The sequence below is a fragment of the Emericellopsis cladophorae genome (genome assembly GCF_022114955.1).
Source record: "Emericellopsis cladophorae strain MUM 19.33 chromosome Unknown NODE_5_length_938552_cov_118_678949, whole genome shotgun sequence".
In the NCBI taxonomy this organism is placed as follows: Eukaryota; Fungi; Ascomycota; class Sordariomycetes; order Hypocreales; family Bionectriaceae; genus Emericellopsis; species Emericellopsis cladophorae.
In genome coordinates this window covers 356449-378879 of record NW_026250930.1, presented here as the reverse complement: position 1 = coordinate 378879, position 22431 = coordinate 356449, and the positions used below count along the sequence as shown (strand labels likewise).

At 56.6% G+C, this 22431-nt stretch overlaps 8 protein-coding genes across 8 annotated transcripts; 4 read left to right on the top strand and 4 right to left on the bottom strand.

The window, feature by feature from the left end:
• Positions 1-2967: 2967 nt before the first annotated feature.
• J7T54_004671 (uncharacterized protein) lies at positions 2968-4524 on the top strand (the record flags this gene model as incomplete). Its single annotated transcript, XM_051503349.1, has 1 exon — positions 2968-4524. One exon carries the CDS (start codon positions 2968-2970, stop codon positions 4522-4524), a length of 1557 nt encoding a protein of 518 aa, XP_051364981.1.
• Positions 4525-4602: 78 nt separating this feature from the next.
• On the bottom strand, positions 4603-5381 carry J7T54_004670 (uncharacterized protein; the record flags this gene model as incomplete). The annotated part of the gene is made up of 3 exons (XM_051503348.1): positions 4603-4863; positions 4978-5113; positions 5170-5381. The coding sequence occupies 3 exons, from the start codon at positions 5379-5381 to the stop codon at positions 4603-4605; spliced, it is 609 nt and encodes a 202-aa protein (XP_051364980.1).
• An 847-nt stretch (positions 5382-6228) lies between these two features.
• On the top strand, positions 6229-8028 carry J7T54_004669 (carbohydrate-binding module family 20 protein; the record flags this gene model as incomplete). The annotated part of the gene is made up of 1 exon (XM_051503347.1): positions 6229-8028. One exon carries the CDS (start codon positions 6229-6231, stop codon positions 8026-8028), a length of 1800 nt encoding a protein of 599 aa, XP_051364979.1.
• Positions 8029-8747: 719 nt separating this feature from the next.
• Positions 8748-10972, top strand: J7T54_004668 (uncharacterized protein; the record flags this gene model as incomplete). Its single annotated transcript, XM_051503346.1, has 2 exons — positions 8748-10078; positions 10126-10972. The coding sequence occupies 2 exons, from the start codon at positions 8748-8750 to the stop codon at positions 10970-10972; spliced, it is 2178 nt and encodes a 725-aa protein (XP_051364978.1).
• A 158-nt stretch (positions 10973-11130) lies between these two features.
• On the bottom strand, positions 11131-12105 carry J7T54_004667 (uncharacterized protein; the record flags this gene model as incomplete). Its single annotated transcript, XM_051503345.1, has 1 exon — positions 11131-12105. The coding sequence occupies one exon, from the start codon at positions 12103-12105 to the stop codon at positions 11131-11133; it is 975 nt and encodes a 324-aa protein (XP_051364977.1).
• Positions 12106-12640: 535 nt separating this feature from the next.
• On the bottom strand, positions 12641-14560 carry J7T54_004666 (tripeptidyl-peptidase-like protein; the record flags this gene model as incomplete). The annotated part of the gene is made up of 5 exons (XM_051503344.1): positions 12641-12803; positions 12855-12980; positions 13032-13571; positions 13623-13855; positions 13907-14560. The coding sequence occupies 5 exons, from the start codon at positions 14558-14560 to the stop codon at positions 12641-12643; spliced, it is 1716 nt and encodes a 571-aa protein (XP_051364976.1).
• A 1631-nt stretch (positions 14561-16191) lies between these two features.
• J7T54_004665 (uncharacterized protein) lies at positions 16192-17021 on the top strand (the record flags this gene model as incomplete). Its single annotated transcript, XM_051503343.1, has 2 exons — positions 16192-16363; positions 16447-17021. 2 exons carry the CDS (start codon positions 16192-16194, stop codon positions 17019-17021), a joined length of 747 nt encoding a protein of 248 aa, XP_051364975.1.
• Positions 17022-17245: 224 nt separating this feature from the next.
• Positions 17246-21386, bottom strand: J7T54_004664 (uncharacterized protein; the record flags this gene model as incomplete). The annotated part of the gene is made up of 2 exons (XM_051503342.1): positions 17246-19992; positions 20042-21386. 2 exons carry the CDS (start codon positions 21384-21386, stop codon positions 17246-17248), a joined length of 4092 nt encoding a protein of 1363 aa, XP_051364974.1.
• Between the last annotated feature and the right edge of the window lie 1045 nt (positions 21387-22431).

The following is a 22431-nucleotide window of genomic DNA, read 5'->3' as shown; positions in this document are numbered from 1 at the left end:
GACCGGTAACCACGGATTCGCGGTTTTGCGACCCCGTTGCAATTGGTCCTTTCGACGACAAGATACATGTACTCAACTGTACTTCTCCTCTCCCTGCATGTGCGCCGAAGTTGACACATCGGCATCAAGGGTCTTCTTCACCTCCGCAATGAAGCTTCTCTGCCAGCCAGCTTTGGCTGCCTGGGTACTTGCTGTTAATGTGAGCGCTCATACTCATGCCCATGCGCCGTCTCAGCTACACGCGCGGCTTCATGCGCGAGCTACAGGAGCCGCTGGTGACTCTGTTTGTGAGCAGTACACTGTCAAAGCAGATGATACTTGCCTCACGGTTGTTCGAAACAGCAATACGACGTTTGCCTAGCTCATTTCGTGGAATCCCGACATCAAGAAGGACTGCTCGTAGGTCCCCGCACTTCAATCCAAAGAAATATTCGCTCACCATACTAGCAATATTGCCGAGTTCAAGGACAAAAAGATCTGCATTAGTAATCCTGATGGCGATTTCTCCCTGCCCACCAACAATCGATGTATTTGTAGTCATATCAGTCATATCTTTCCACTCAGCCATGTGGCTCTCCCCACGTAGGATCAAACTCGTCGCGAGAACCGCCCCCCCCCCCCCCCCTCAGGCCTGTACCACGCGGGACCGTGTTGAAGCCCTTGTGTGGCTACGATCCGGATAGATGGTCCTGTTCGCCATATATAACCCGCGTGGCTTCCTTACTAAACCACGTGGTCTTCCGATGGTAAGTATCGGGAACGTAGTGCGTCTTTACGATCAATGTCGGTCGAACCTCCCAGTCAGCCCAGGGGAGCTTATCCCGTATCTTTTCGAGAAGCTCCTTGTAGCTTCCCCCGCCGCCCTCTTTGAAAAGGAGGAAGCTGAGTTCCACGGTTCGTAAAGTGGTTGGTAGGCTTGCAAGCACGTCGACAAGATCGTTTGTGTCAACGACAATACCTGCGATTCCGAAATGACACAACCGTGGCCACGCTTCTATCGGAAGAGTCTGTCGTGACGGGATATAGCTATCGAGCATTTGTCTTATGCCAAAGTTGCGTCTGCTTGCATTCGTGCTGAGGCTGAAGTGCTCCAGCGCTGCACAGCCCAGAGCATGGCGTAGATTATCGTGAGTCGAGGCAGTCCAGTTCTGCCCATCCTCAGCATCGCCAGCCGACAGAGACAGGTCAAGCTTCTGAATCTTGATCGGCTCATGACCGTGACCAGGTCTTTGTACTCTTGGTGAGACTTATCATCAAAGACATGGTACGTTAACCCAGTGTCGAGGTAGTCAACGTCCACGAGGAACTCAGAGACAGAGTGGGAATCATCCTGAGCTAGTACCCGCGTAATGGTACGAAATCCCCTCCACTTGTTCTTCACTTGCTCTGATTGTCAGAGAGGAGCCTCCGGAGCCGGCTCGGCATACGACGCTGTCGGCCAGCCACTAGGGAGTGGGTAGTTTAATCCACGCGGGGGCTGGCGGATCAGCGGGGTGCGGTAGAGCGGCATGAAGAGAAGGCCGTCGGCAGCTGGCGTGAGGATGATTCTCCTGAGATTACGGAAGCGGGCAAGCGCGTATTTTAAGGCCTCCTCGTCAAGCGCGGGCGTCGACTGTGGTACCTCGTCTTGCTGTTGAAGCAGCTGCCGATAGTAGTCCCATGCCAGCGAGGCAGGTAACTCTGCTTTGCTTTGACTGAAAAGATCTTCCGCGTTCGTGGAAAACCTTTTAGCTTCGTTCAGACGTCTTTTCAAGCCATGGCCCCAAAGACGATTATAATCGAGAGCGGCCCCAAACCATTCTGGGTAATTTTGGCCTTGGTGAGGCCGATCCTCGGGATCGTCAGCGTACATCTCTACTGACTCCCTATCGTCTTCGTACATTTCATCGCCATCTTCATCGGAACCCACGTCGTCTTCTTTACTGACGAATCTCGCATCATCCCAAATAAGCTCGGTCACCTTATACCGGAAATAATCGTGGTCCGCAATAGCTCTCAAGATCTCGATATTGACGGGGTGGGCGGAAAGAAATACCCAGCTGAGCTTAAGGTTAGCGAGTGCGGCTTCGCTCAGAATCTTGCAAGACAGCCGCAAGTTTTTGACGTCGCCGTTTTTAGGCAACTCGGCAGCGATAGCATCATAGCACCCAGCAGCTCCCTCGGAAGGCCAGTAAGAGCAGCCTGCGAAGCCATAATGGCTGTTAGGGGGGCAGCTGAAAAGATTGAATGAATGTGGAGGAGGAAAGATTGATGGTGCAGGTGTCGACCACTCGTGCGGTCTGACCTGAATTTCTCGGCACCACGGCGCTTCTTGAGGTAACCATCAAGATGGATATTGGTACCTACCTACGGAGTAGCGTGACTCGATATTGCATTAACAGGAGCGACGGCCCGGTATTCTACCGGTGGGTCAATTTCCGACACGTCATTCGAGCTTTCATCCCTCAGGGGTCTCACTCTCAACTCACAGCGCGTGGATCTATAATCAAACAGACTGCCATGTTCTCGATGGTCAATTGTACCTAAAGGCTCAAAGTGGCACGAGCCGCTGCACTGATACGCAGTGGAATGGAAAAGACTCATCATATTGCCGACGGGAGCAGACGTTCCCGTCCATGCGACACGTGCCGAAAACGCAAGCGTCGGTGCGTGACAGAAGCCGGCCAGCTTGCATGCCAACTTTGTCGAGCTGGTGCAGGCCATTGTACATTTACAGAGCAGGCCGTGGATCGAGGGACCCTCAAGCGTGCGGCGCCCGATCAACTTGGGGGGCTGCCAGCTAGGCAGCGCGTCCAGTACGTTGCGCAACCCATCATGGCTTGCGTATTACCCAAGCCCTTGCCGCAATGTGCTCCATGTCCAGTCATCTAAGTCTCGCTGTCCAGGAACAATGAAACGTCGACCGACAGCGATGCCCATTCGTACGATGATGCGGCTGGCGTGATCGAAGACTATGACGCCCTGCCTATGCCGTCGCTCCTCAAGACCAATCTTGGACTGCAGCAGCACCGGTACATGAGGAGCATGCGCATGCCAGATGTCAACGCTCTTGTTGCCACTACAGCGGATAGCCGAGATTCAGAGCACTCCCTGGTGACGCTGCTGCCGTCCCCACAAGATGCAGTCACCATTACAATCAACACATGCGCTTGGCTCTGGGGTGCTGAAACGCCGTCCGGCAGTGTCTTTAGGCCGGATGATGCCATCCAGCTCCTAGACCTGGCCAAGATTTCAAAGGGCAGCCCGATTCAGGTTGCAAAGATGCTACTTTTATTTGCGCTGTACATGCAGCAGCTTCCGGATGACTTTGATGAATCCTTGCTCGGGTTCGAGGACATGAGTCGGACGATCGACTTGATCGTGGAAAGATCCAAAGCCTACATCATGACGCATGAGGACGAGGCCTGCTCTACGAATGGCATAGAATCTTTGCTCGTTCTGGCCACCATCTATCTGAACAGCGGCGACATGAGGAAGACTTGGTCAACTTTTCGAAGAACGGTTGACATGGCTAGGCTTGCCGGCATCCACCAGAGTTACTCCGCCGTCAGGCGCGACGCGCAGAGCGACGAGAATGGGCTCCTGCGGCGCTTGTGGCTCTCGGCTTCTTGCGGGGACTCGTACTACAGCCTTCTCCTAGGCCAGGCACCCGCTACAGGGCCCGAGACGTTTGGCGCTGGTCACGAGGTCTGGACTGATCCTGTCGCAGAGAAGGAGGCCAACGTCCAGCGAGTTCTCTGCGCCGTCATGGCGAGACTAGCGGAAAGAAACGCACAAGGCCGTCATCATGATGAGGGTGTGACCAGAAAACTCGAAGATCGTCTTGATACGATATACAGCAGCTTGCCAAGCACTTGGTGGGATACGCCCAAGTTTGCCCCAGGGCGATGTCTCGACTCCGCGCAGGAGCCTACCCGCCTGTTGTGCCAGATATGGTATTTTACGATGCAAATGTTCATTCATCTACCCCTGGCTTTCGCGCTTCCTCAAGAGACGGCCTGCTACGACCTGAAGGCGTGCCGAAACGCAAGCAGAAACACCCTCAGCCGGCACGTCGGGGCGCAGCACGCAAAAGAGCAGCTCTCCCGTTGCAGAGGCGGCGAGCAAGCGGCCTTTATGTCGGCAGTGGTCCTTCTGATGTGCATCGTTCAACGTCGAACCCAGTCTATGCACGGACCGCCCGAGAGGACAGAAAAGCCATGGGTCATGTCGTTTGAGCTAGACAGGATTTTGATTCAACAGACTATCGCTTCTTTTGAGGCACGTGGGAAAGGTGGGCGTCGAGAGCCCATTTCGAAGCAATGTACGACTATTCTCACGACGATGCGCGAGTTTGCCTTCAGAGAGGACTTGATGGAAGCCTCCATGGAGGATGCTATTGGCAAGCACAACGTGGAGAGGCTCGAGATGGAAAAGCTCATTGACTCTGCTATCCGACCTTGTCTCCGCTGCGCAAGCCCAGCTGGACGACTACTGGATCTTACTTTCGGCACTGATACGAGAACCGAGGCACCATCAGAGTAAACGCTCTCTCTTGCTCCTGCTTCGCCCAAAGAATTGGGGCGTCATTCTGCTTCGGGCTGCCCTCCCGGCAACCTGCCTTCACGCTTCTCGCAGCAACGCCCTCCCCTTCTGAGCGATACGGTCGTTGAGGATGATGGAGCTCTCCCTTTGTCCATCGACAACTAGATACGCCATGAAAGTACCCAGCTCCTGCCCTCTCACGGCCCAATTGTCTCCCATCAACCAGACACCCAGGTCTTGCCATGGGTGGTGCGCCACGCCTCCTGGCTTGACAACGCACGTGTGCCACACATCGGCGTGCTTCTCGGCCATTGCGAGGGCTGCAGTGTCGGATTTTCCCTAGCGTGTCGTCAGCTCTTGTACGCGAGAGACCCGGACGCATCCTTGGCAGTCTACTTTGAGCTTGCGTGGGCGGTCTCCCCACCACAAGTTGAGACCTTGGTCTTGACGAACGAATTTGCCGCTGAGATGAACGTATCGGAAGGGAGCGTCCCTATTCTTGGCATCCAAGACCTTCACCATGGCCTCCATGAAAGCGACTGGGTACTCAAAGTCGAGTTTCTCGTCACCGCTGTATGAGCCAATACACCTGGGAAGCTACCCGTCAACGATACGGAGCCAAGAAAGGGGGTCGAGCAAGGATACCAAATCATCCCAGCGGCATCCGCATGCTGGTTCAGCACATGGTCGGGCCACTTCCCAAAGTCCTTGATCAGGATGTTCTCCAGCTTGGGGTGCTCAAGCGAGAGGTTTCTACGGGTCAAGGCGACGACTTTGGTGATGTGCGGATGGGCGAGGCTCTGTCGGAGGGCTTGGCTGCCAATGCCGCCCGTTGCGCCGGCGATCAGGACCTTCATGGTTCTGGCAGCTATGAATTCCTCAACTTGAGAGACAATGAATAATGCTATCTGATTTTGCCTTCTGAGCAGCTCGAGGAACCTCGTGTACTTGATGGTTGCCCTCGGCCGAGTCGGCCGAGAGGGGGCTCACGGCGCTGTCGAGGGCTGCGCTGCGCCTGAGGGCAATGAGCCTCTCGCAGTTGATTGTCGGCCGAGATATCTCAAGGACCGTGCAGAAATTAATGAATGATTCATAACATTCATAACGGACGGCAGTCGCCACGTGCAACCTCGGCATCGGAAAGGCGCGTCCGCTTGACGCACCGGACGGCGACAAGCGCGGAGGAGGCGCTTTCGTCTTCCGCTTCCGCCCCCCGCAAATTTCGCGCCCCCCCCCGCAAACAACATCAAATGACAATGCGACCTCTGTGCGTGGCTGAGGAGAAGCAGTGGAAGCAGGCTTTTAGGCCCGGCACAGCTGCCACAGACATGGGGCCGGGCCGACTTGGCAACAAGCCTGGCTTCCTGGAACAGTTTAGCAGCGAGTATCTCGACCGTCACGACTCTCGAGTAGGGCCGAAACGAACCGGGTCCACGAGTCCAACAATCCATGTCGGGCCTGTTTCTCTCCGCACGAGGCGTCAACGAACCCCTGGGATCCCCAGTGTCGCCGGACCGACGAGCAAGACCCGGTGGACTCGACTCCATGATTTCATCGGGTAGACCTGGGGTAATATAGTTTATATAGAGGACGCGGGCACGCAAAGACCAGACACCAGACCACAAGGACCAGACAACAGGCCACCTGCAGCATCAGCTCAGTCCCTCTCGTCCAGCTTCTTGACCCATCACATCGCCAACCAATATGCATCTGCCCCGAGCATGGGAGACCGTCACCGCGGCCGCCACCCTGGGCGTCGTCCTGGGCGCTGGTGCCGCTGCCACGCCTCGTGCTGCGAACCGACTCCAGTGCCGTGCGACCCTCGAGCAGTTCATCGAGACCCAGAGCGAGGTGGCCATTGACGGCGTCCTGGCCAACATTGGCCCGGATGGCGCCGAGGCCCAGGGTGCCGCCGCGGGTGCCGTCGTGGCCAGCCCATCTCTCGTCGACCCTGACTACGTCTACACCTGGACCCGCGATGCCGCCCTCACCTACAAGGCCCTCGTCGAGCGCTTCATCGCCGGCGACTCGTCCCTGCAGTCCAAGATTGACGACTACGTCTCGGCCCAGGCCATCCTCCAGGGCGTCACCAACCCATCGGGCGGCCCAGACTCGGGCGGCCTGGGTGAGCCCAAGTTCAACATCGACCTGACGGCCTTTACCGGCTCCTGGGGTCGTCCCCAGCGCGATGGGCCCCCCCTCCGCGCCACCGCCCTCATCCTCTACGCCGACTGGCTCGTCGACAATGGCGAGGCGAGCAAGGCGGCCGACACGGTCTGGCCCGTCATCGCCAAGGACCTCGACTACACCGTCCGCTACTGGAACGAGACGGGCTACGACCTCTGGGAGGAGGTCAGCGGCTCCTCCTTCTTCACCCTGTCCGCGTCCCATCGCGCCCTGGTCGAGGGCGCCGCGCTCGCCTCGACCCTGGACAAGCAGTGCCCCGGCTGCGCCGAGTGGGCTCCCGCCATCCTCTGCTTCGTGCAGGACTTTTGGGTCCCCGAGGGCGACAGTGGCTACATTGACTCCAACATCAACGTCCGCGACGGCCGCACCGGCAAGGACGCCAACTCCATCCTGTCCTCCATCCACACCTTTGACCCGGCCTCGGACTGCACCGACTCGACCTTTCAGCCCTGCTCCTCCCGCGCCCTCGCCAACCACAAGGCCGTCGTCGACTCCTTCCGCACCGAGTACACCCTCAACGCCGGCATCAGCCAGCGCGACGCCGTCGCTGTCGGTCGCTACGCAGAGGACGTCTACTACGACGGCAACCCGTGGTACCTGACCACCCTCGCCGCCGCCGAGCAGCTCTACGCCGCCCTCTACCAGTGGAACCAGACGGGCTCCATCACCGTAGATGACGTCTCCCTCCCCTTCTTCACCGACCGCGTCCCCGACGTCGCCAAGGGTACCTACGCCAGTGACTCGGCCACCTTCACCTCCATCGTCGACGCCGTGCACGCCTACGCTGACGGCTTCGTCTCCGTCGTGCAGACCTACACCCCGGCCGACGGCGCCCTGGCGGAGCAGTATGACCGCAACGACGGCACCCCCCTCTCCGCCCGCGACCTGACCTGGTCCTACGCCGCCTTCCTGACGGCCACGGAGCGTCGCGAGGGCATCGTGCCCCCCGGCTGGGGCGAGACCGGCGCCAACACGGTCCCGGACGTGTGCGAGGCCCCGGCTCCCTGCGACGCGACCATCACCTTCAACGCCCGCGTCACCACCACCCTGGGCGAGGATGTCTTTGTCGTCGGCGCGCTGACGGAGCTGGGTAACTGGGCGCCCGCTGACGCTGTGCCCCTGAGCGCGGATGGGTACACGAGCAGCGATCCCCTCTGGTCTGTCACCATCGACTTGCCGGCCGCTCGGTCGTTTGCGTACAAGTACATCAAGAAGACGTCGGGCGGCGAGGTGGTCTGGGAGAGTGACCCCAACAGGGGATTCACCACCCCTACCGAGTGCGATAGCGCCGACACCATCAACGATACTTGGCGATGAAATTGGGGATGACCTCTCGTCGAAATGACAGTGTGGCGACAGGTTGGACCGACTCAGTAGAGATAAGAAGAACAACTGAATGGGACGTCATGCACATACATACATGTTTTTTTGTGAATGAAGTTGGAAGCACCGTGAGGAGACGAGCCATGTTTGCCTGGCCAACAAACCACCGTATGAATATGCGGTCTCCTCAGCGTGCGGTTGGACAACAGTACACAGGCCCGCCTCCTCTACGACGAGACGCTGGCGTCCAAGTATTGGGAACTACAGTCCTGTGCCGGTATGTGCAATATGACATTCGGTTCTGGTGACTCTGGTCAAGCCACAGGGTAGCTAGATTCGTCTTGGTTCAACGAGCAACATCATTGAACAGTAGTGATCCAACTGTGGTCCATGTCACAGCCCTGTGCGGTAAAAACGGTCTATACATTAAGAGCAGCAATATCGTTTTGTGCTCAAGGAGGATCATGGTTTCAGTTTCATTCTTATACACTAAGTTACCGTAAGAATATTGTCCCCAAGTTCAAGTCCGGATTCCGATGGCGGATTCCCGTGACCACCCTGGTCCCTGACGATTCCCCGCCCCCGCATGCTTTTCCGCCATATTGCATTTTCCGTCTGTCCTCGATTTGATGTTCCCTTCCACCTTCTCATGAATCCGATTCATTCATTGTCCAGAGTCCAGACCTGCTTCTCCGCCTGCCAGTCACACCGCCATGCCACCGACAAGACTCTCCTCCGCGGCGGCGGCTGAGCACCCATCATCTGTGTCCCCTGGCCCTCGTCGTCGAAGCTTTGCATCCGCCTTCTCAGACCCGTCCTCGACGGATCTACAGCACGAAAGCCGACCAGCGTCGGCCAGCAAAGTCGCGCGCAAGGTATCGCGCGCTTGTGATTTCTGCAAAGCCCGCAAGGCCAAGTGCAATGGCGAGAAGCCATGCAACAAGTGCGTGGCCAAATCACGGGCTTGCCAGTATAATGCAAAGTACACACGAGGACGGCCACCCACGCCTCCTTCGAGTGCGACGCCAGCTGCCCAGCCCGATGGTCCTGCAACGGGGGCCGCTGACATGTCGCAGCAGCAGAGTGTCGCGCCGTCAGGCAGGGCGAGCCCTGAGCTTGGTATGGCGGAGATCCAGGGCCAGGTCTTTGATCCAACCTCTGGCTTGACCTTTCTGCACAGGGCGTGGAAGAGGTTGAGTGCCCAGGATGCGAGGAACCAGAGCGAGCAGACCATGAGCGATGCGGTCGTGCGTCCCTCGGTCGAGAATCAACCTGTCACCATGGCGGGCGATCGTCCGCTTCCAGAAAGTGACGATCATACTCCAATACGGCTGCGCTCACCCCCCGAGAACCGCAGGCTTCTCGACTTGTACTTTGAGTTCTGCGTCGCGACATACCGAATTCTGCATCGGCCCTCTGTGGAAAAGTGGCTGTCAGTGGTTGAGCAGAATACAGACGTCAACCAGCCAGTATGGTATGGCATTGGCCACGCGCGTGCCGCCATTGTTCTCGCCTGCCTCGCCCTGGCGACGTGCCACGACGAGAAGTCAAAGGGGTACTTCTCCGCCGACGACGAAGCCCACGCACTGCAGCGCAGCGACGAACTCTTCACCGTGTCCTCCCTGCTCGTGGACGCCGAGACAGGCTACCCCAAACTCGAGTCCGCGCAGGCGCGGCTAGTGCACGTGCTATATCTACTCACAACGTCGCGCTTCAACAAGTCCTGGTACGTCTTTGGCTCAGCCTTGCAGATCATCTCGGCGCTGGGCATGCATCGTCGCGAGAACGCAAAGAAGCGGAGACATGGTGGCCCCCGATCGGACTACATCCAGTCCCAGTGTAGGATGCGGACATTCTGGACCGCCTACGTGTTAGACAACTATCTCGGGGTCGTCTTTGGGCGGCCCAGACATTTTCACGACGAAGACATTGATCAAGATTTCCCGGACCGGGTCAACGACGAGGACATGACGGCCTCTGGACCCAGTGAGGCGCTTGAATGTCAAGAGGACTGTCATATTGACGCCCTTAGTTTCCACGCCAAGTATGATGTTCCGCGGAAGGACACTTTCTCATGCTAATAAGAAGCAGGATCGCCAGAATTATAGGAACCATCTCGCGTGAAGTCTACACTATCAAAGATACCCCTCACGCTGAGCGCGCGTCCGCCGCAAACCGACTCATCCAGAATATCCAATCCTGGTTTGAGAGCTTGCCCGTGCATCTAGGAAGCGTTCGTCCCAGCATGCTCATACCCTCCTATCGGCGACAAGCCACCGTCCTCAAGCTCGCGCACTCTCACGCCATCATGCACGCCAGCCGTCTATTCCTTCTGAGCAACAACCCCTCGGAACGATCACACAGTAACAACTGCATCGCGGCCGCAAGGACCGTTCTTGAAACGGTCAATCGCATGGCCAAAGAGGGACCCATCTTCCACGCCTTCTGGTGGACGCACTATGTCACATTCTGCGCCCTCGTCGTCGTCTACGTATGGGAGATCCAGCAGCGCAAGATGAGCAAACAACCCGCGGACACAACAAGCATCGCGGGAAAATCACGGCAGAGTCTCTTGCAGCTGGCGGACAAATGCCAGACACACCTGGCGAGAGCGACGGCGACGAATAGTCCTAGTAGGCGCTATGCTGTCATCCTCGAAGAGTTCCGCGGTGCAGCGACAGGGCAGCCCACAGCACGCCCCGACGTCACAAGTGCCAATGGCTTGGAGCAGTCGGCGCCGAGGAGCGGAGACCACATTGTCGATGATGGAATGATCATGGGTGCCGACGGGATATGGGACTACGAAGGGGGCATGGCCCCGCTGGACCCTTACCTCTTGGACGAGTGGCAGACGACAGACTGGTTGGATCTGGACAGCTCTGCGTTCTGGCCAAACCTGCAGTTCGACGAATCGATTGTGTGGCCGGTGATAGGCTGACTCAGGATACAGCGGCATTTTGATTCAAGGCAGATCGTGTTAGAATTCCACAACACAATAGGTGCATCCTGGACATTTACATTCACAAGCGAGTTTTACGTCCGTTGACATGACACAAAGAGAATCTATTTTATGGTCTAATCATACATGTAGATCAATCATACCGTGAATTTGGTCTTGTTCTCCTCCCCAGCTTCTCTGGCCACCCTCTTCACATGTTCCTCGCCGAGCTCCTCGAAAATGTCGTACCCCCACCTTGTCTGCCAGTTGAACCTCTTGTTCCTCTCCAACGCGTTCAACCTGTCAAACGCGTCCTTTGGCAGCGCCCTGATCTGGCGATTGGTCTCAATCCTCGACGCCGTCACGCTCTTGGGCAGCACGACCGTGCCGCGCTGCACACCCCACGAGTACAGCACCTGGCCAATGTCCAAGCCCAGCTCCTGCGCGAGCTCCGCGACAAGGGGGTCGTCGACGGTGCGTGGCTCGCCGGTCTGGTTGTTCCCGAGGGGCGAGTAGGCCTCGACGAGGATGCCCTTGTCTTGGCAGTGCTTGAGCAACTGGGGCTGCTGCAGGTAGGGGTGTGCTTCGATCTGGTTCACGGCCGGAACGACCTTGGTCTTGCGCAGCAGGTCGTCCAGCTTGTTCACTGTGAAGTTGGAGACGCCAATGGCCTTGACCTTGCCGCCGTCCAGCAATTTCTCCATCGCGCCGTACGTGACGGCCGGGTCAATGTCCTCCAGGGCAAAGATGCCGCTGCCCTCTTCCAGGGGGAACGACTTGTCGCCCGGGCGGAAGGCCACCGGCCAGTGCATGAGGAAGAGGTCCAGGTACTCCACGTCCAGGTCCTGGAGCGTCTTGTCCAAGCCCTTCTGCACATCTTCGGGTCTGTGGTTTGTGTTCCAGAGCTTTCCGGTGATGAAAATCTCCGAACGGGGCACGCCAGAGGCCTTGATGCCCTCGCCTACTTCCGCTTCGTTCCGGTAGATGGAGGCGCAGTCAACGTGGCGGTAGCCGGTGCGCAGGGCGGTCTCGACAGCTTTGGCAACTTGACCTGGCGGGGCTTGCCACGTTCCAAAGCCCACAGAGGGGATCTTTGCGCCGGTGTTGAGGGTGAAGTGGGTGGGGAGGCTCATTGTAGCAATTGTTTTGCGTCAGGGGTTGGGTAGCTTGGGATACTGAATATCATGGGACTCGACGAGGGTGAAAAAGAAAAAGAAAAAGATATTCGACTTTTGAAGTACTTGAACTCTTAAGAGGGGATAGCGGCGACTGAGAAGCGTGAGTAATTTGTCGTTGAAGTGGTAATTGTTGTAACATGAGGACGCGGATACTTATCCGTCGATGCGCCGCACGCAACTTGACATCGCGGATACCTCGACAGCCACGGAATGCACACGTCTTAGCATCGCTGAGTTGCCGACACGCACACCCACTCAAGTAAACTCATCAAATTCTCAAGAGCTGCCAAGACCACCGGCACGATTCGCGGATAACGCTATGCCATTGGAGGTGAATCAACAATTCAGGTAAGACTCGCCGGATCTGTGCCTAGCTTGGAGACAAATGTTCAATCCTCTATGTCTATCTCTAACCGAGTATTCTGCGCGTGACATACTGCAGGACCAGCCTCGCCATGTCGTCGCCCGTTGCGTAGTCATCTGCATACACTCACTTGCAGGCAAGCTTCTTGAGACGGTCGTAGAGAGGCGATCCGAATCCAGTGGTAGGATCCCATCCCTCGACAGCGCTCCAACCGGCATCGGCCACGTAGGGCGAGGGCAGTCCTTCGTAACTTGTGCCTGGGCAGCCAAGTGTCTTGCCTTCAGTGATACTGCGTGGAACCGTCAGCGTCAGATGCTTAGGGGGAAGAGGTGCAACTCACTCAGTGAAACCGACATTGCCAATGCTGTAGATCCATGGGTTGAGGAATCCCATGGAAGGCTTGCCCTGGTTGAAGCGCTCATTGTTCAAGAGAGCAATCATGGCAGCAAAGACCGGCGTGGCAGCACTAGTAGCATTAGCGAGATTCCGTTCCATTCTCTTCTGCAAGTGAGCATACCTTGTACCACCTGTCACCTCGACGGCCCCGTGATTCATCTCCTGATATCCCCAAGCCATAGCCGCAACGTCGGGGTAGGCGGCACCGTCTGGGTTGTACAGACCCTTCCATTGATCTCCGAGCTTCTCGAGATATGTGTTCACAGCGTCGTCCTGCCACTCGGGACGGTCGAATATCCGGGAGAACCCGCCGCTCGTCCAGTTCCATGCTGTCTCTGGCTGGTTTAGCTCCGTTCCGCCAACAGCGGTGACGTACGGGCAGATGCCGGGGAAAGTCACAGTGAAGGTCGTCGTGTTCAGACCATCGTTTGACTGGCATCCACTGCCCACGCCATGGTTGCCAGACGCGGAGATGACGCTGACGCCACGCGCGCCGAGCTGGCCAAACATGTCACATGCGGCGCGGCAGTACTCCGCGCCCAGGATCTGCTCGTGCATGCTGTACGACATGGACACAACCTGAGGAAGTTCTTCGTCTGGAAGGTCTAGAAGGAAGGACGCGAACATTAGGAAGTCTTCCAGGCCGTAACCAGGACCCATACTGCTATGTTCAGTAACTGGTGCATGCGTCAGAAATAAGAAGGGTACTTACTCGAGATCAGGAATGTAGTCGTAAAGTGCGCCACCGACAGACATGAAACGAATGTTCAGTCCAGCGGCCATACCGACCGCCTGCTGGATGTTCAGGTTCGCCTCGCCGGAGGGATAGTTGTCGCCTTGCGGGTTGGAGCCTCCGTTGACAGGGACAGTGGTGAAGTTGGCGCCATCCGCAAAGGGGGCGAAGCGACGGATGAACTCCTCGAGCTCAGAGTGCTGGGCAGTTTGCTAGTTCATATTAGCACAGATCTTGATCGATGACGGAGGGATGCTACCTACGCCGTTGAAACCAACAATGCCGAGTCGAGTCGCTGGGTTGACCTTGGCCGGCGGGTCGGGGATATTGTACAGCTCGTAAAGACATTCGGGGGTGACAGTGTCTTTGCAAACGTCCATGTCAGGATCCGGGTTGAATCCATCCGTGGGGGCGTGTGCTGCGTTCGGAGTATGAATGGGAGCCTGGCGCTTGTGCTCCGTGCCTATTCCAACGCTGGACATGGGCGCTCTCTGTGCGTGGGAAATGTGGCGGCGAACATCTTGCGGCACAGTGTCGAGGCCGCGCTTCGCTAAGCTGGATGGAGTGGTGGACACAGCTCTGGCCACATGCATTGGTACGTGGGCTTGAAGCCACTGCCCTCGATCAACGAGTTGACCTTCGCCGACTCCTTCGCTGAGCAGCCAGCGCTTGACCTCCTCGGACGCACCGGCAGGCGGCAGCAGCAAAGCCTTGACTTCGTCGCGGGAAAGGTGTCGACCGTAGCTGGCATGGTGAGGGTTGGCGATGTTGTAAATTATGCGCTCAAAGTGGTCGTGGCTTGCCGGGTGAAGCCCAATGAACATCTCCACAAGCTCGAGGGCATGGATTTCAACGACAGGAATGCCATGAGCCAAGGAGGCCACGGCGAGCGTGTTGAGCAGTGGCGCGAGTCTCATCGTTCGGGCTCTTCCTTTGACAGTGAAGGCGAGACTGTTGTTGATGAGGGACTATTTCTCCTGCTGGGCTTTACTTGCTTGATATAGCTTTTTTTTTTTTTTTTTTTTTTTTCCTTGAATTATCGCCAACGGCGACTCCCGCGCGAGGATCCCCACGTCAGACATCTTGCATCGTGGACAATACTAAGCGGGTTGATATTGTTGAGCCCGAGCCAGCCCAAGATATGAGTGAGAACAGACAATCTGCGCGTCCGTGCACCACCAGCCGAAATCGCGGAGATACGCACGGCATGGCCATGTGGCGGGCGACGATTCGGCACGGCACGACGGCCACCATTGTTCACTGCAGGTAATGGAAGACTTGTCGAATTGTGTGATACAGGGGAGTGGCAACAATGGTATCGTGGATGCTGTCAATATGCTGTTGGTTGGAGCAGGTCAGAGCCTAGCTGGCATGATGCGACGAAATCAAGGTGCGTTGGACGGTGAACCCCTCAGCAATACTAGACACGCTCGCAGAAGCAACTGCAACTCGGCCGCTCGGGCCTTCTGGTTTCTTACAGGTCTTCAGTTTATCCGCAGGTTGGCTGAGACCTTTTGCAATCAACTGGCTTGGAAAACTCTAGCTCGAGCCTGAGCCATGGCCCGTGGACGAGACGCGTTGCTTGTACCGTCGTATAGGGGCTTGCTGGCCCAGGAGAGGCGGCCCGCTGGGGGACTTTTGCATATTCGGTCTTCACACACCGTAAGGAGGAAGCGCAGAGGAAGAGGTGACTGCCACAGGTATGACTCAAAGCCTAATAAGTACAGTTGCTTACTGACGATGAACTGAAGATGAACTGGAGTTGCCTGCTAATAATTAGTGGCACCAGTGCTGCCTGGGCTCAGCCGCTCCAGGCAGCCGCTGAGCTGCATCGCCCACCATTCGTCAGATTCTGCCATTTACTGCTCACCGCCAACGGCCATCGGGGTATATAGTTGCACCCGCGCCCGTCTGCTTTCCTCTTCTTTTCTTTTCCCTCCTTAGCTCTCTTTGCCTTTGGCTTAGATCAAGTGTAGTATCTGTTCTTTTCAGTTTAATCTCTGAAAGGTCTTTAAGGAGACCAATCGTGATTATTCTTATTTTTGGTCTCTGGGCGGTTTCCTCTGTGCTTGCGCATGATTCCGCCCACAGTGTCCCTGGTATTACACTGCCTCCAGGTGACGCGACTTTTCTCATTGCTTGCCGGGCTTGCCCGGGTGGTGAAGAGGAAAACGTTGAATGTAATGGACTGCAACGCCGTTCAGCCCACGTTGGTTGCGAGTTACGTATGTGTTTCGCACATCGTTAGGTTTGATGTATGTGTGAGGGAAGCGCCACAGCCTCAGCGACACTCAATCATCACCTTTGAGATTGCCAACGTGCCCACGATCGCAAGGTCCAGCTAGAGTGACGAGTGATGTTGTTGTAATCGCCTCATGATTGAAGGTCGTCGTAAAGTAAGTCCAATCAATGCTAGACCAGTAGACCGCGTTTGACGGCCGTGAACCCCAAAACTCTGACAACTCCAATCCTCATATACAAACAAACTCAATTCTCTCACCTCACCTGAGGCTTGACCACCAACACTACCATCATCACACTCGCCGAGATGTCTTCACAAACCCTGCTCCACCCCGAGATTTTCACCTCCCTCAATGACCGTATCGAAGAGGAGACTGCCGTCCGCGAGACTCTCACCCAGATCATTCAACGCCTCGAGCGCGCCGTCGCCACAGCCCAAGCCCTCCTCTCCCGAGTTCACGGAACACCTCGCGCTCGCTGTACGTGCCTTATCCAAGCCCGCTCGCTACCTTCCACCCATCCTGCAAGATCCGCAATCACTAACAGACTTGACCCCCCTCAGACCCCGCCCTCATCGAGCAGGTCGAAGCCGTCATCGGGGAGCAAAGAGAAATAATCGGCGAACTCAGCAAGACAGCCTCCAATCATCCTTACTACAAGTACAACAGCAAATGGTCACGCACCGTGCAGTCCGCCATCACCACAGCCATCTACACAGCCTGGCTCGGTGGCTTTCCGCTGGACGACTCCCCCGCCCGTCTAGGCCGGCTCGCCACCCTCGAGGACATCGGCAAGATCTACCAGGTGCCCACGAATCTCAAAGACAAGGATGCCTTCCACATCACAATCGAAGAGTACCTCCTCGCCCTGACAGAATTTACCTCGGACCTGTCGCGTCTGGCCATCAACAGCGTGACCATGGGCGACTTTGAGCTCCCGCTCGTTATCTCGGCATTCATCAAGGACCTCTTCGCCGGCTTCCAGGTCCTCAACTTGAAGAACGATATCCTCAGGAAGCGTGCCGATGCCGTCAAGTATGACGTCAAGCGTGTCGAGGATGTGGTCTACGATCTGAGCCTGAGAGGGCTGGTGAAGAGGCCGACAGATGCGGACACCGAGATGAAGACGGGAGCGTAGGGGACAAAACGTGACTCAAGGACAACATGTCAAGGTCAGGAAATCACAACTTGATAGGAGGCACGTATCAGCAATTATGTTCTCCAGATTCAAAGGTTACTACTACTAAGCTCGCATCCTCGCGGAGTTCAAACGTGCAAGTCTCCTTTTTAAGTGTGAAAGCACCATGTAGACTCCGAAACAATGCAAGATTGACGTTGTCGCCTCCTTGTAAACCTCCCCGGTTAATCATGCCTGAATGTGCACTTGTCGCCCCTCGCGCACTTGCCCTGCTGCCAAAACGTGCACGGCTTCGTCCCAATAAGCGCCGCATTGGGCGGCTTGTGAATGGTTGATGGACCCGGCTTGTTCTTCTTTTTGTCCTTATTCCTGTTGTTCTCTCTTCCATACTCGTCCCGACTGTAGTCATCCCAGTCATTGTGGTCCAGGTTGTGGCGGTCGGAGTCCCTAGTGTCCAGCCCTCTACCATAGTCGTGTCCATCATTAGCTGGCAGAGACTGCTGTTGTCCAGGTTGGAAATCGGGATTATACCCGTAGGCGCCAGACGCGTTTGCCTGTGGTTGGCCTTGCCCGATGGCAGCGAGGATAGCCTGCATTTGGTCAGGCTGCTGAGGCGGCTGTGCCGGCGCCGGTGGCTGAGATGGCTGCCCTCCGCTCATCTGCTGCGCCAAAATCGCCATGTACGGGGCATACGCCTGCTGTTCTTGGGGCGAGGCGCGCGCGTACCATGCCATCCAAGCCTGCGCGTCAGCGCCTGAAGCCTGCGGACCTACAGGCTGTGAAGCCATCTGCGCAGCTCTGTCTGCACCAGCCCTCGCGCGCTGCTCGTCTGCCCGCCTTTGCCGGGCAGCAGCATCCTTGTTATACACAAACCACCATTCCCGGATCCTTTCCTCGTCATGCTGCAACCAATCAGGAGGCGCTGTCGCTGGGTACGGCTTTCCCGCTAAAAGCCTGACTGCAGCCTCCAAAACCGCGCCGGAAGTCTTGGTCTGGGGATCTTTATAATGGTGAACGCGGTGTATGTCAGAGGCCACAGGGTTCGGGTCGCGCCAAGCCTGGGCGCGATCAGATCTAAGCAGGGCAACGACCTGTTCGGCAATTGTCGTGCCCATGGCAAGTGGCACATTGGTGTCGGTGCCGCCCAGTTTGGGAGCAGCGACGCTGGTGACAGCCTGGGCTGTAGTTGATCCGCCCAGACGCCCGAGTATCGAGTCTAGCATGTTTGCAGGGCTAGAGGTGGTCCCCAGACGCTGCAATGCTGAATACAAAGCGCCATCAGCGCCCACTTGCTGCTCGTCCCGCCACCGGTTATGGACCTCTTCGTACTTAGGTTCTTCCGCGGGCAAGTTGCCCACCCTGTACACACCACCACCGGTGACAGCCTCCATCTTAGGTGAGCTTGGCGACGGTGGGATGTCAGCGTCGGTGGCATAGGCGGCAATCAGCACCTCGCCCTCGCGCTTAGCGATGGCTTCCTGTTCCTCGGTCCTGAACGTCACTCGGCCGCCTCGGGTCACGTAATTCTTGTCACGCGTGGATTCAGGCAGCGGCGAGTAGTCCAAGCCTAGGGGCGCCATCCATGGTTTGAAGGGCACCTCGTCGTCCGAGTCCGACTCGTCATCTTCCACATTGGCCCTCTGCTTGAGCACCATACCCTCAGACTTGTCATCAGCAGCGTCCCGGACCAGGTTTACGTGACGGCCCTCGTCCTCGGACTCTTCCTTCTCGAAAACCTTGAGCTGCACCAGCTCACTAGCGGGCTTCCACGACACCCGCAGGTTTCTGCGCGACTCTTTGCGTAGCCTCTTCATCTTCTCCTCCTCCGTTTCCAGTGGCGGCGTTCCCTTCTTCGCCTTTTCTTGTACTGGACCTGCGGCAGCTGCCTTTGCTTGCGGTGTATTGATTGAAGCCAAAAGTGATCCAATGCCAGACAAGGCGCCAGAGGAAGGCTCAGGCCCCATCGTAGGCGCTGGTGGCTTTACCACCTTCTTCTTTGCCTCCACCTTAGGCTTATCCTCGCTCGCTTCAGGCTTCAAACTTGGCTTGCTAGGTGCCGCCCTCGCCCGATCACCTATTGTAGAGGCACCCTTTGCTGCTGTCGACTTGGAGGCGGACTGCAACTGAATCTTCGGTTGGGCGAGCTTCTTCATAAGGGAGCTACCGCCCGTCGACTCGGTCGCGACTCTTTTCACCGTCCGGCCATCAGCCGTGTCATCGGTTCGCCCACGCTTGGTACTCGCTGGGTCGGTAGTAGGCTTAGCCGCCGCCGCCCTCGCTCGTCCAGCGGCCGATGTGCCCGAATAGCCTGTTGACTCGGCTTCCTTAAGGGCCTTCCTGACTTTGATAGACACTTCACGAACAAGCTCCTTCGTTTCATCGTCACCCTTGTCGCTAAAACGCTTGCGAACGGTGTCGAAATTGGTAGTCTCTGCAATCTTCTTGTTCATCGGGATGTGTGTGAACAGCTCAAACACGACTTTCGGCAACTTGCCAGTGAAATCGTTCGCCTTGATAGAGCCAATCAAGACGTTCACCAAGCTGAGAATCAGCTTTTGGTGGGTGCCTAGGTTGTCAATAATAGCGTCATCTGCATGTTCGATGGTGGCGTCGAGTGCTCGGTGCAGTGCCATTTTTCTCTCCTCTGCAGCCTTCCTCAGTGTCGCAATCTCGGCATCGGGTTTCTTGTCCGACACCGCCTGGTCAAGCTGCTGCTTAGCCTGGTTCATGTCACCCCGCAGCTTGATGAAAAGATCGCCAGCTTGCTGAATGCGATTGGCAATGGGACTGTTGGTCTTGCTGGCAGAAGGGTCGACGCGAACGATGCCGATGGCGTCCCATGCAGCTCCTTCTACAATGTCATCGGGTCTGGTAGGTGGGCGAATCGGTTTGCTTTTGTCCTCCTTGAACTCTTTCTTCGCCTTCTTGTTCTTCGACAGCTCATCTGCCTTGAGTTGCTCCTTGAATGTATCTGAAACCGTTAGTAGCTTTCGGACATGGTGCGGGTCGAGAATGCTTACGAGGATACTCGGTGTATTTGGGCCTTCGTTTCCCGGTGGCTTTCATTGAGGTCTCGAATTCGTCCAGGAGCGCCTGAGCTTCCAGGCGTCGCTCATCCAGCCCCAGCTTGTCGGGTGCTGGAGCGTACTTGCTGGCAAATCTCCCCTGGATCTCGGCCGGTAGATCATACCCAATTCCTGGCACAAGGGGCTTTTTGCTTCTCGAGGGGGTTGCCACCAACGGCGCGAGCTTATCATAGCTTTTTGGAGCCGGAAGCTTGACGGATCCGAGGCTGACGAGATTTGGCAGACCCGCAATGGGGGGGAACTTGGTTTGTGCAGCTTTTGTACGCCTACAAAATGTGTTTATAAGTTGCGCCTCCTCAGAGCTTTGCGTAGGCGGAGGCAGCGAGTCCAATTCCTCGAAGCGAGAGTGAATCTCTGTCGCGGACGGAGGGGCTTCAGGAGCTGGCGAGAACGTAGCCGACTCCACGGTCCGTTGTCTCTTGGGGGACGGCTCCTCTACGTACCCGGCCGCGGGTGTCGGTTGGTATGGAGCCTTTTGCGGCGGCTGCGGCGTCCCACTCTGTCCATACACCAAGGGCTGTGGTTGCGTAGCAGAGAATTGCGGTGCTGCCGACTGCCTCAGGTTGAATTGGTTGTTGGGTAGTGCCTGGGGGTACGGTGAGGATTGCTGCTGGTACTGCGGCTGTGGATGACTCGTTTGATAAGAGGCTGTCTGCTGACCATTGCTGAGTTGCGACGCGTATATCTCTGGTGTGTAGTTTTGCTCTCTAGGTATCGGTGGAGTGGGCGATGGTCGCAACTGCGTGGACGCGATGTTATGAGAGTAATTCGGAGCAGGTGCCTGGGAATACTGGTGCTGTTGTGCTTGGGAGTACTGCGGCCGTTGCTGTTGTTGCTGCTGTTGTTGCTGCGGTTGTTGCTGTTGGCCAAGTTGGGTTTGCGGATTAAAGTCGGCGAAGGCGTGGTGGGAGAATCCTTGCTGCGGTTGCGCCTGTCCAGCCTGATGTCCGTTGTTCTGCTGACCGTACGGATCACGCTGTACATCACTGAATGATGCGCCATTGAGCAGGCTCTGTCCATTATACTGTCGGCCGAGACCTAGTGGTTCATGACCACCAGTGTAGTTGGAGAACTGGTTCGAATCGTGATATAGGTTGGCCGGGCTGTCGATGTGGCTCACTTGCGGCTGGGCATACGTTGCACCGCCTGGCGTCTGATTCTGGGGCGCCCAGTTCTGTTGCTGGTTGAATTGGCCGTCTTGAGGGGCAAAAGCGTTGAAGTTGCTCTGCCAGGAGCTGTTATCGTCGCCATTGCCTCCTTGGCCCTGCCATGACTGCATTATGCTCTTGCACAATGCTCGATGGAAATTTCCCAGCCGTGCGCGACCAGACTACTATATGATACAACGTCAGTCTAGCTATTCCCCCTTCAACTGGCATTCTGATGCCATCCCAACAGTAATAACAGTGATGCTTGATGGAAAATGATCAATTGGGAGACTCGGACGCGCCAAACGAGCGTGAAGGGAACGAAGTGGAGCAGCCACATATGCCACTGGGATGCACGTGAGGTGCATTAACGTGAGACAATGAAAAGAAGGCGTACCACTGATAACGGCTGAAACGCGGTTATATTGCACGCGCGGATCGCTCAGTTCTGTCGCCGCGCTAGCCCGAATTGGGGAGTAGTGGCAGGGATCGTGCATCAAAATCCTATCACGCCAAGCGTGAGGATAACGAGTCTGTTGTCGTTGGAGAAGATCTATAAAGACTAATTGTTTGTCAGAAGGAAAGTTCCGCAAAAGAGTCGGGTTAATGAAGGGTATAGGGGGGTTCTGAGAGAGAAGCGCACAGCAATGCACCGTGATCTCCGACAGGCAGCATGGGAAGGGGCATTGCAAGAGCCACAGATCATTGTTCGCCTCGAGACAAAGACCATCGATCCCAAAGGCGCGTCGAGTTCAGTGTGAGCTTTGTAATGCCGGATGGCTTGGACCAGCTCGAACAGAGCGACCATTTGAAGTGCAGCGCGCACTGGTGACGGCCACTTCGAGATGGCTGTCTGGTAGGAGGGACCAGCGCCAAAGGCGCAGCAGCTGCTGTTGGGTCGCATGGGGCCAAGCATCGATCGTCACAAGTATATTCGTGACGCCGACCGAGAAAGAGTCTGCTGTCCTTGAGTACAGTCTGCCCGCTTTACTGCCCATCCATGGTAATGTCGTCGAACATGACTTGAGCCTGCCACAGCAAGGTTTACGCCAGTGATGGTGAGCTTGCACATGCCTGCTACCACACAAAGCTTCAAGCCCAAATAGGCAGAACACCAACGGACAAGCGCAAGGAGATTTCCCAGACTTGCATTAAGGTACAAGTTGAAACCCCACT